This window comes from Saccopteryx bilineata, chromosome 3, assembly GCF_036850765.1.
Source record: "Saccopteryx bilineata isolate mSacBil1 chromosome 3, mSacBil1_pri_phased_curated, whole genome shotgun sequence".
NCBI lineage: Eukaryota > Metazoa > Chordata > Mammalia > Chiroptera > Emballonuridae > Saccopteryx > Saccopteryx bilineata.
Genome location: NC_089492.1, coordinates 110,347,464 through 110,360,044, shown reverse-complemented (window position 1 = coordinate 110,360,044; position 12,581 = coordinate 110,347,464). Strand labels below are relative to the sequence as shown.

The 12,581-nt window shown below is 36.4% G+C and overlaps 1 protein-coding gene across 2 annotated transcripts in view; it reads left to right on the top strand.

Moving 5' to 3' along the window:
* The window catches only part of PSME4 (proteasome activator subunit 4), a 109,602-nt gene that overhangs the window by 56,793 nt on the left and 40,228 nt on the right, over window positions 1-12,581 (top strand). For both annotated transcript variants that reach the window (XM_066267121.1, XM_066267120.1), the window contains exons 19-22: window positions 105-262; window positions 2,632-2,727; window positions 11,540-11,595; window positions 12,427-12,483. In XM_066267121.1, coding sequence (XP_066123218.1) covers window positions 105-262; window positions 2,632-2,727; window positions 11,540-11,595; window positions 12,427-12,483 — 367 coding nt within the window. The remainder of the gene's footprint in view (window positions 1-104; window positions 263-2,631; window positions 2,728-11,539; window positions 11,596-12,426; window positions 12,484-12,581) is intronic.

The following is a 12,581-nucleotide window of genomic DNA, read 5'->3' as shown; positions in this document are numbered from 1 at the left end:
TTTGGAATACTTATATGTATTCTCTTAAAATAAACATTGTCAATTATGTCTGTATGTTTTTTTTCAACTTTTCAACCAGCTGAACAGATGCTGTTCTTTTCTAGGACTGGGGCAAACCTGGGGACCTTTGGAATCTGGGAATCCAGTGGCATGTTCCTTCTTCTGATGAAGTAGCTTTTGCCTTTTATATGTTGGACTCTTTCCTTCAGCCAGAACTCCTCAAACTCCAGCATTGTGGGGATGGAGAACTCGAAATGTCTAGGTTAGGCTTTTTAAATTTCTTAAAAATAATTAACTGGTGTTAGTTTTATGGTTGCAGACTTTTAAAAAAATCTTGATGCTGTTCCTTCTTTCTGTGGTTCATCTGTTATCTTCATTTTCAGTGTGTTAGGCACATTGCAATAAATGCAATTAGAAAACCATTTAATACAACGTTATGTAACAGAAATTTTGCCATAAGAATTAAACATTTCAAATAGGAAAATGGGGTTTTCTGCCTTGTTTTTAGTCTTGTCTTTCCCTTCCCTTCTCTTCCCCTTCCCCTTCCCTTTCCATTTTCTTTATTTTTCTTTTTTTTTCCTTAAGTGAGAAGCAGGGAGGCAGAAAGATAGACTCCCATGCTTCCTGACTGGAATCCACCTGGCAAGCCCCATGGGGCAGTGCTCTGCACATCTGGGGTCATTGTTCCCTTGCTCAGCCGAACTACTTTAGTGCCTGAGGCGAGTCCATGGAGCCGTCCTCAGCACCTGGGGCCAACTTGCTCCAACTGAATCATGGCTGCAGGAGGAGAAGAGAGAGAGAGAGAGAAGGGAGAAGGGGAGGGGTAGAGCAGCAAATGGTCGCTTCTCCTGTGTCCTCACTGTGAATCGAACCCAGCACATTCACATGCTAGCCTATGTAGTGCTTTCTACTTAGTTTCACTTGTGCATCTTTTGGGAAGCGTGTAGGTATGTCCCCCTTTAAAGGAAAATGCCTGCTTTTCTAGATTCAACTTAGTTTTATTAGTTTTTTGTTTTGTTTTATTTTTTTTATTTTTTATTTTATTTTTTTTCATTTTTCTGAAGCTGGAAACAGGGAGAGACAGTCAGACAGACTCCTGCATGCGCCCGACCGGGATCCACCCGGCACGCCCACCATGGGGCGACGCTCTGCCCATCCTGGGCGTCGCCATGTTGCGACCAGAGCCACTCTAGCGCCTGAGGTAGAGGCCACAGAGCCATCCCCAGCACCCGGGCCATCTTTGCTCCAGTGGAGCCTTGGCTGCGGGAGGGGAAGAGAGAGACAGAGAGGAAAGCGCGGCAGAGGGGTGGAGAAGCAAATGGGCGCTTCTCCTGTGTGCCCTGGCCGGGAATCGAACCCGGGTCCTCCGCACGCTAGGACGACGCTCTACCGCTGAGCCAACCGGCCAGGGCCTGTTTTGTTTTGTTTTATTTTAATAGAGAAACACAGACAGACAGGAAGGGAGAGAGATGAGAAGCATCAATTCTTCATTGCGGTTCCTTAGTTGTTCATTGATTGATTTCTCATATGTGCCTTGACGGGGGAGGGGGGGGGACGGGACTACAGCAGACCAAGTGACCCCTTGCTCAAGCCAGCAACCTTGGGCTCAAGCTGGTGAGCCTTGCTCAAACCAGATGAGCTTGCACTCAAGCTGGCGACCTTGAGGTCTAGAATCTTGGTCCTCCACATCCCAGTCCGACGCTCTATCCATTGCGCCACCACCTGGTCAGGCCATTGATTGCTTTCTTATATGTGCCTTGACTGGGGGTATGAAGGGGGTTACAGCTGAGCCAGTGACCACTTGCTTAAGCCAGCAACTTTTGGGCTTAAGCCAGCAACCATGGGGTCATGTCTATGATCCCACGCTCAAACCAGCAACCTTGGGTTTTGAACCTGGGTCCACAGTGTCCCAGATTGAAGTGCTATCCACTGTGCCACCACCTGGTCAGACTATTAGGTTGTTTCTTGTTAGTAATTCATATTGTTGACATTAATGTTACTGAGAAATATCTCTATGAGTTTTTTTTTTCTCTCTCCCTCACTAGGGGCTTTAATATGAAACAGTTATTTGAGACCATTAAACTTTATAGTTTGGGTCCTTGAAAGTTCCAAAAATAATAGTGAAATAATTTATATGTGTCAAATATCAGGAAATTTTAATAGATTCAACAGAAATGAGATTGGAGGAAGAAGTATGATTGACTTAATAAGTCAGCTATAAAATACATAGTACAAAACTGCCTTTTGAAGTGAATGTTTTGCAAGTCCATTTTTAATGGATGTAATATGCTGGAAGATCTTCCATAATACTGCTTTCTAGTTTTTGTTAGTGGTAATGATCTTTAGGTAAACAGGTGATTAAATTCAGAATTGTTTCACAAAGGGTGATAAGTTGTTATTTGTGATTGTTTAGAACCTGTTTAAATATAAGCAGCTCTCTTATTACCAGTAAATATCTGTTTAATTACCTTGTACTATTAAATGGGGAAACTGATGTTTGCCATTTTGTGGCCTTAATTTTGTGCGTCACCACTTGATAAAGAGTTTGTATCTTACCCTAAACCCTCGGCTTTTTATTAAATAGGGATTTAGAGTCTTCTAAAATATGAAAATACCTTTTGTTTTTTCTAGAGATGATGTTCTACAGAGTCTGACTATAGTGCACAACTGTTTAATTGGCTCAGGAAACCTCCTACCTCCATTGAAAGGAGAGCCAGTTACTAACTTGTAAGTAAAAATAACTACTTTACATATGTTGCTATTTTTTTCATTTGATATATTTTTTAAGTCTTAGTCACTTAATGAGTCTGTGGTTTGTAATTTTGGTGGTGTTTCTGTATCACTTTAACCTTTTTGTCATTGTTAGACCAAAAAATACTTGAGGCACTATTTAGATCTGTAAACTTTAAGGCTTATTCAAATCTTCATATGGTGCCACAATAACTACCAAGTTTTATGAGTTTTTGGAGCTATTTAAGTTCATCTCTTAGTTTACTGAATTATTAAGATACATAACCTTCTTTTAAAAGGAAAGAAAAATACCCCCTTTTTTTCCCATGTATTCTTTTTTTTTTAAGATTTTATCTTTTTATAGCTGTGTTAGTTTCACAAAAATACTGGGAAAATAGAGATAGAAAAACACTTCTTTTGTCTACAGTGTTGATTAAAAATTTTGTAACAAAAACTAGTGTTTTTAATAAAAATTTTGATTAGTAATCTTGAACTCTTTAAATCTACCAAGTTGCTTTTATGAATTCAAGTGCTTTTCATAGTATTATTTTGAATGAATGTCATGATTTAGTCCATTAGTGCTACCATTTAAGTTGAAAATATTGAGTTTAATGGAAATCAGCAATATTTAACTTTAGCTTATTTATTAAATAGATAACTGCTAGTTTCAGTATACCACCTTAGATCATTTTCTGTCAACATCAACATCTCATTGCTGAGTAATTTAATGAAAATCACATAAAAATGAGTTAAGTAATCACTGCCCCCTCAAAAACTGCAAGATGAGAATTTTTTGTGGATTTTACAATAAAAATATTAAAAAGCTTCAAGGAGTTTTAAAATGTGGCTTGTTTTTCCTATATTTTGCATAATCATTGTTTGGAACCATATGTTTTTATAATTCCCATTACTTCAATCTAAAAACAGTTTCTAGGCACTGAACTTTAGATTGCTAATTAGATTTAAGATGGAGAAGTAGGGTCTGTCCAGGTAAGGAAATTTTCATTTTACCTAGGAATTCGCTGAACTTTTTAAAAGAACTTTTGTTTTTCAATAGTTTTATAATTTGATGTAAGAGCAGTTTTACTAAAAATTTATTTTTGTTAAGAGACATTGATTTTAAACAATATTTTTAAATAAGCCTATAGAAATGGTTTTGACTTTCCTGATGATCTTAACAGTGTGTAACACAGTAAGAATGAACTTCTATGGCATATTAAACAGCGATTTCACATGTAACAGATTTATTACATTAATATTCAGTTGTGCTTGAACTTGTTGACAGTAAGAAGTGTCGTCATTTAAACCAATAATTTAAGAACTTAAAGCATGTGTAATCCGAGTATATGACAAGAAGATTTTTAGTAAAGAGTGATCATTAGGATGTTCCGCTCAGGAGACCCAGAGGTTTTTCCTTGCTTTTAACCATGTTTATGTCCTCTGCACTATAATAATGGATCGAAGCAAAGTCTTTATCTTTGAAATAAATGTGCATCTGGCCTGGCCTTTGATTGCGTAGTGGATAGTGGTGACCTGGAATGTTGAGGTTGCCAGTTCAAGGCCCTGGGCCTGCCTGGTCAAGGCTTATAAGACAAGCAACAAACAAGCAATGAACAAGTAAACTAAGCAACTATGAGTTGATACTTCTTGCTCCCCTGTCTCTTCTCTCTTTAAAATCAATAAATAAAATCTTTAAAAAGAAATGTGCATCTGACAAGATTGCTATTTATGTATTTTGTTATTATAAATCAGTAAGATTTATATATAATGAAATGCATTTTTAATAAGGAAAAGAATACCTTATAAAAATTTTGTAAGTGCTATGGTATATAACTAAGTAGTTAGCCTACCACTATAAATTATAAAATTGATCCTGAGTATCCTTTATAGATTTTTTTTCCTAGAAAACTTGAAGAGGAAAGATAATTTAGACTGAAAAGTTTTGTTTTAGAATTTTCACTTTTAATGTGAAAATTTAATGTAATGAAACATAATGAAGTAATAAAACTTATATTTTATATAAATATGTTTGTATTTAAAAGTATACATACAAAATGTTTTAAGTTGTATGAAAAATATAATAATAAATAATACAAGAATAACTTTTGCGTACTTACAACAGTAAATCTACTTTTGCCCTCCCCTGTACATTTAACAATACATAAGGAAATAAAATAGAAAATGATGGAAACATCAATCTTTTTAATTATTGATAACACACATTTTAGACTTTGTAGTTACATTCACCTATGCAGGATAATGATTATCTGTAGCAGAATTAAAGATGAATGAGCAGCTCGTTGCCTCTGAATTGCCAAAACAGGGAATTTATAAAATCCTCCCTGGGCCTCTAACTAGTTCTTGTTTTTTTTTTTTTTTTTTTTTTTTTTTTGCATTTTTTTTTTTTTTTTTTTTTTCATTTTTCTGAAGCTAGAAACAGGGAGAGACAGACAGACTCCCGCATGCGCCCGACCGGGATCCACCCGGCACGCCCACCAGGGGGCGACGCTCTGCCCACCAGGGGCGACGCTCTGCCCATCCTGGGCGTCGCCATGTTGCGACCAGAGCCACTCTAGCGCCTGAGGCAGAGGCCACAGAGCCATCCCCAGTGCCCGGGCCATCTCTGCTCCAATGGAGCCTTGGCTGCGGGAGGGGAAGAGAGAGACAGAGAGGAAGGCGCGGCGGAGGGGTGGAGAAGCAAATGGGCGCTTCTCCTATGTGCCCTGGCCGGGAATCGGTCCTCCGCACGCTAGGCCGACGCTCTACCGCTGAGCCAACCGGCCAGGGCTCTAACTAGTTCTTAACAGAATACTTTCCTTTGAAACCAGTTTGTAACTGGTGTCATCTTTATGTGAAATTTTAATTTGTTTTGGTAATGTGTGCATTATTATATTTTTCTTTGTATAATAATTTTGATTTTTTGGCTGATATTAAATTAGTTCTCAACAAAGTATTATAAGATAAAGTTAGCTTCTTAAATGTCAAAATGCTTTTTAAATAAATCCATTGTTAAAATCTTCTAACTAAACATATGAAAAAACTACATTAATTCAATTGATGGTGCCCTTGTTCTATGATATTAAATCATTCTGCCTAGTGTAACAAAAGAATATCTGTAGCATAATTTTCAATTAAATTAGCAACAGCAGGTCAATTTGAAACTATAAGACGGAAAGAAACCTCTTCGTACATTATTTGCTCTATAGAAAATAGAGTAAAATGTGCCAGGTGGGGGAGAAAAGGAAACATAAATGTGCCAGATGCCTTTAGAATGCCTAAGATGCCTGAAGGAGTCAATCTTGTTAATCACAGACAGTTTTGTCTTTGTATTATGGGTCATTAAGCATTTTATTAAATACTCAAGGAGTTTTGGAAGCACATAGCAACTCAAACAATTTAAATTTAACCTTACATTTTAATTTTTCTTACATCTCAATTAGATAAAATATTCTAGCTGCTTTGATTTTTGTATGTGTGTGCCAAACCACTCAATAAATTTGCTTTGCCCCCATGTATTAGTGGTATTTGTCTTCTGGAAAATTGCCATAATGAAAAATGGGAAGCTTAGTTCTGAGTTTTCCTGAAAGAAAATCTCACTTAGTTTCCTAATAGAGTGTATGGGATGGCTTAAATTTCCATTGTTCAGGGAAATTGTTACTAATTGTGAAAACCAGTTTTCTGTGCAAAGTGATTAGAGATGGACAAAATAAACAAATAACAAGCTTAGGCAAGGTGTGATTGATTATCTAGTAAGTATAATATAAAGTATATACCTAATTGTATCTCATTGTAATTTTTGGCCTTTAGCATGTGTGTGTGGGGGGTGTCACAAAATAGCTTGTAAAATACCATACATTTTACTGTTTCAAATGATGGGTAAAATAAGGACCCTTGGAGGTAATTAAGAATAAAATTTTTAAGTTTAATACAGCTTTAATTTTTAACAGTTTTGTTAGATACTAAGTCTGCTGAATTCACCTTAAAATAGAACCTCTCAATTTTGCTCTTGGAACCTTTAGTTAATGACTTACTAGAAATATTTGCGGTATAGTTTATACTCATAGTTCTTCCTTTATAGATGTGGAAGTTGGAGTGTGTCTTTCCAGAATCACAGGCATTTTGGACATTAGCCTTTATTCCTCAGATCATCATTAATTTCTCCTTTTGCAGTCCACTCATAATCTTTTAGGTCTAACCAACTATAACAGAAAGCAAAAAACTAATAACATCTATAAAGACCAGGTTACTCAAGGTAGAGGAATCATCATTTTTCATCTCAAATATTTCTTTACTTTGTGTCCCCCTTTTCTCTGACAGATCTGTTAAATCATTCTTAGTTGTCATTCTTAAGATCTCAGCTTTTACTAACTGCACTCAAGAAAAAATCATACTTAAGGTCTAAGAGTTGAGACCATTTCATTAATATGTGAAAGGATGTGTTGTTATGCGATGAGGGGCAGGGCTAGCTAACCTCTCTTGGCACCTCCAGGGAACTACCCAGCTCTGCTGGGGGAGCCGCACACAGAAAAGGAAACAGTCACTACTCCACGGTGAGTAATCCTGTTTTCTCCTTATTTCACCTTCTGACTGTTTTCATTGATTTTTAAAAGCTTGTGTGTCAGACATGGAAATCGTTCCTATGCTCAGCATTAATTTTAAGAGTAGCACTATGTAAGATTTCTCTTTCTTTACTTAAAAACCTTTTGTGCACATCCAAGAGTAAGAGCAGCCAGCTTTCATTTATGTTTATAGCTGTTATTGATGCCTAGAATTGAATTGCACAACAGAACCCAGAAATAGGCTAATTGTCTTCTGTGAAACACTTGTAATCTTGAATGAAAAACATATCTATTAGCAGCTTAGTGTTAGACCTTCTATGTTTGTTTACATTTGGGAGGGGAGGGGTTATTGGACAGGGTAGCTTGTTCTTTTACTTGTAGATAGCAAGGGTTATTACTGTTAGCAGTTTCATGGCAGTTAACCTAGCTCTCATTTGCATACTTGTATATTTTGTCTTTATGTTATTAGTCATTTCTTCTTTTTCACCGTCCTTTTCCACCAGAGATTGTTTTCAGTACTACTGTACTCTGATCAAATCTAAAGAAGATTGCCATCTAGTGGTACAGATAACATAGTTGTGGAAAACTTCCAGGTGTTTCCCGTGTTTTGCCCCCCTCCAGTGGCACACTTATTGAACAGGTTTTGTTATAAACTATGACCTGGTACTATCTAATTGCGATGAAGCTGCTTTAACTTTATTATTTATAGATGGTATTACTTATCCATGTTGTGTTGAATTTACTTGTCAGAATTTTATTTATTGTAGTTCCTAGGTTGAATTATGTTACTGTTTGTAAAGTATCCAGTTAATGAGAAGAATGAATTTCACTTGGGGTGGGAGATTGATGGTGTTTGATTTTAATTATATATATTGCTACTATAGCTTTTAATCAGAATGCAGATTTGTAAGTTGATAGCTCTTTTTCTTTTCAGTTAAGATGATGTATAACTAAAAGTTACAAAAGGAGTTTTAAATAACAGAGTATGACTTCACATAGACTTTTAATGTGGCCACAAAGAGATAAAATCATAAAATCTTACTTAAGTCATGAATAGAGATTTCTTTTAGGAAATTATTCTTTTAAAGATCAGAAAAAAAAATAATTTGGTATAATATACTGCTCACAAAAAGTAGGGGATATTTTATTGCTTCATATTCATTTTGAAATGTCCCCTAATTTTTTTTTTTTTTTTTTTTTTTTGGTATTTTTCTGAAGCTGGAAACGGGGAGAGACAGTCAGACAGACTCCCGCATGCACCCAACCGGGATCCACCCGGCACGCCCACCAGGGGCTACGCTCTGCCCACCAGGGGGCAATACTCTGCCCCTCTGGGGCGTCGCTCTGCCACGACCAGAGCCACTCTAGCACCTGGGGCAGCGGCCAAGGAGCCATCCCCAGCACCCGGGCCATCTTTGCTCCAATGGAGCCTTGGCTGCGGGAGGGGAAGAGAGAGGCAGAGAGGAAGGAGGGGGGGTGGAGAAGCAAATGGGCGCTTCTCCTATATGCCCTGGCCAGGAATCGAACCCGGGTCCCCCGCACGCCAGGCCGACGCTCTACCGCTGAGCCAACCAGCCAGGGCCAAAATGTCCCCTAATTTTTGTGAGCAGTATATATATTAACACTTGCGAGAAACATTTTGTGTAAAACATGTCAACCCAAATGTCATTTAATAAATTTGTTAGAAGCAATCAATTAAAGCTGAATATTAAACCTGACCTGTGGTAGCACAGTGGATAAAGTGTTGACCTGGAAATGCTGAGGTCGCAGGTTTGAAACCCTGGGTTTGCCTGGTCAAGGCACATACGAGAATTGATGCTTCCTGCTCCTCACCCCCCCACCCCCCGCCTCTCTAAGATCGAATAAATAAAGTCTTAAAAAAAAAAAAGAAGCTGAATCTTAAATAACCATTAAAGGAACTTGTGATGGATAAGAACAAATATACCTGAAATATAGTATATGTCTAACCAAGTGCTTTCTATACACCTGAGTTATGGTAGCTATACTCTAATTCAGCCTTTTTTTTTTTTTTTTTTTGTAATTTTCTGAAGTTGGAAACGGGTAGGCAGTCAGACAGACTCCCACATATGCCCGACCAGGATCCACCCGGCATGCCCACCAGGGGGCGATGCTCTGCCCATCTGGGGCGTTGCTCTGTTGCAACCAGGGCCATTCCAGTGCCTGAGGCAGAGGCCACAGAGCCATCCTCAGTGCCCGGGCCAACTTTGCTCCAATGGAGCCCTGGTTGTGGGAGGGGAAGAGAGAGACAGAGAGGAAGGAGAGGGGGAGGGGTGGAGAAGCAGATGGATACTTCTCCTGTGTGCCCTGGCCGGGAATCGAACCCGGGACTCCCGCACGCCAGGCCAAAGCTCTACCACTGAGCCAACTGGCAGGGCCTAATTCAGCTTTTAAAAATAAAAGCCCAAAAGTTATTTTTATTTAAATGTGTTACTTAATACTTTAAAATCCGTGCAGGCTGATATTTTAAATATAATAATTGGTAATCTTTCTTTAAATGTTTTGACAGGGAAGCAATTTAGAGTGACATGTGGATTTTAAATTTTAGTATCAGGGCTTTTAGATGATGCTTATTTTTAAATGTGATAACAGTATAATTGGTGTTAGTTGGGTCAAAAATGCATACGAGAAAAATATTTCAAATTCCCAGTTGGTGGGGGTTTTTTTTGTTTGTTTGTTTGTTTCAAGGATTCCTCCCCTTTGGATATAGTAAAAATTCTTTAAAAGTTTGCTTATAGAGGTTGCTTTTTATATTACTTGTAAGAGTAATTTTATGAAAATTAAAATGCATGCTTGGTTCAGTATTATTTGGTACTAGGTATGGACTGGGTAAGGTACAATTGTAATCCTACTTTAAGTGAACTACTTACATTTATAGCAGCAGTGAGGAGACATGTCATCTCATGTGAGAGCTCATGACAAGTACTTCCCCATCCTCTACTAGGGCAGGTCAGCTGGGGGTGGGTAACAGTCTTATGCTTTATGCTTGTTAATGCTTAAGCACAGCCCTTTTCTCTTTGCTGGTGGAATCTAATTTCAGTAGACATGTTGGACTCCCCTTGAAGTTCATTGTAAAAGACTCTTTGTTTTTATTGACTAGAATTTGGATATATATATTTTTTTAATCATACACAATTTTACAAATTTAGATATTTTGTATGTGCAGAGTGCTCAAGTTTGCAAGCTGTTGAAAAAGGCTGAAACTTTATAAAACGAAAACCAGGTTTTAAGAATTAGAATTTGAACTTGAACTTCTCTGAGAAGCAAATTAGTATTTTATATTATAAACTATTACTATTCTTTGGGTATACTCTAGGTTTTGAAACTTGACGTGATATTATTTCCATCTTAGGCACTAAATAATGGGGTTTCTTCATTACAAGGCGGCGTAATTCATGAGTGATGAGTAATAACTATAAAATTTATGATTATCTGTTAACCCTGAATTGCTTACCCTATGCTTTCTTGGCATTTGTGCCTGTGTTTCTTTTCTTTGAAAGTATTATCTTTGTAATTTCATGTTTTGACAAAATGTTGAAAATTAAAGTATATTTTTCAATGAAGAAATTTTAGATTTCATTTATAAAGGTTTGTATTTCCCAGTAAAACCTGTTCTTATATACCTAAATAGTGACTTTTAGTGGGTTTAACTAGCTTGGTTTGTTCTAGTAACATATTTTCTTTGTGACAGATCTTTAACTAGAGAATGCAGAGAGTTGATAGTTTTGTTTATATCTAAACATTTTCAGAAGTAGTGGCATTTTTCTGCAGATGGCAGGAGAGCTCATTTTGGCTAGTTTTAAGAGGAAGGGTAATGATTTTTATCTAAAGAAGCTTGTCTGCTATATATTCTAAAATAATGATTGTTTTAACCTTTACTATGCCATTACAAATCTGAGTTTCCTTTGTATAAGTATTTATCATCAGACTTAAGCTTTTACACTTGGCTATAGAATATCAGTACTGTGCTCATTTGGGCAGTGAATTTCCCCACCTAAAGTTATTAAATGTAATTAACATTTTCTTTAAGATGACTAATATTGTCCTTATGATGAACAGATAGCATTGATCCTCAGAAGGATAAAGAATTGAAGTATGGAAGATGGGAAATCTGTGTTTGTTAGAAGAGCATCATCTTTGTTTTGATTTAAACATTCCAGCAATGACATTTTCCTCTTTAATTCTCCTTAATGGTATTATTAATAAATATAAGCACTCTTGTTTTTATACAGGGTACCAAGTATGGTGTCCTTGGAAGAGACAAAATTGTATATTGGACTTGAATATGGTATGTAAATCCTAATCTGAGTAAATCTATATGGGCTGTTTTCTGTCAATTATACTACAAGGGTTAAAATGTAGAATAAATTTGTTGTTATAATTTTCCTAGTCTCCTTTTTATATATAAAATTGAATGTTAATCACACAATAGTTGTATTTGCTTTGTCCGAAGAAATTAGAAAATTGCTATCTAAAGAATAGCCAGTAAAAGAAATTGGTCAGTAAATAAATATTTGGATGTTTTCTATGTGCAGAGACAGGCTTTCATATATTATAATGTTCATTTGAATTTATAGTTGTTTTAGAACTGATATATTATACTTGATATGAATGGAGATATTATAACCTTTATGTACTCTTTGTATTTTTCTATTAGAGTTAAAGTTTATATATTTACGTAAAACATTTTATTTTGTTAAATACTCTGACTCTAATAGAAATTTGACACACTTCTTTATTGCTGGATTAACAGTGGAATTAATTGCATACATTAATTGCTAGAGTATAATTTTAGTTTGCTTGATTTGGGTTACCCGTAATGAACTAGAGAATCCTATGCATTTATGATCTCTAATTAGTGAATAGAGCATTTGAGATATTGGGAAAGATGGTTTTTCTCCCTCCTCCTTGCCTGCCCAGTAAATGTTTATAAGCAGGTCATTACAAATATAAAGATCCTTGTGTTCATGCCCAGCCACTAATCCCACTGTGCTCAAGGCCAACTCCTTTGTTTTTTTCCTTGATACATTATCTCTTCTTGACACAAACTGTTAATATAAACTTTAACAGTATGGGATCATTTTAGTGTATCTAAAATACTTTCATTTTTCTAAAATAGATCTATCCAGAGAGAATCACCGAGAAGCGATTGCTAGGGTCATAAGGAAACTTCTTAGTAAGTACATATATGCATTTAACTTATTTTTACTAATAAATATTTAGGAATTCTGTAGCATATGTGCTTTTACGTAACATTTTTTATTCTCAATATAG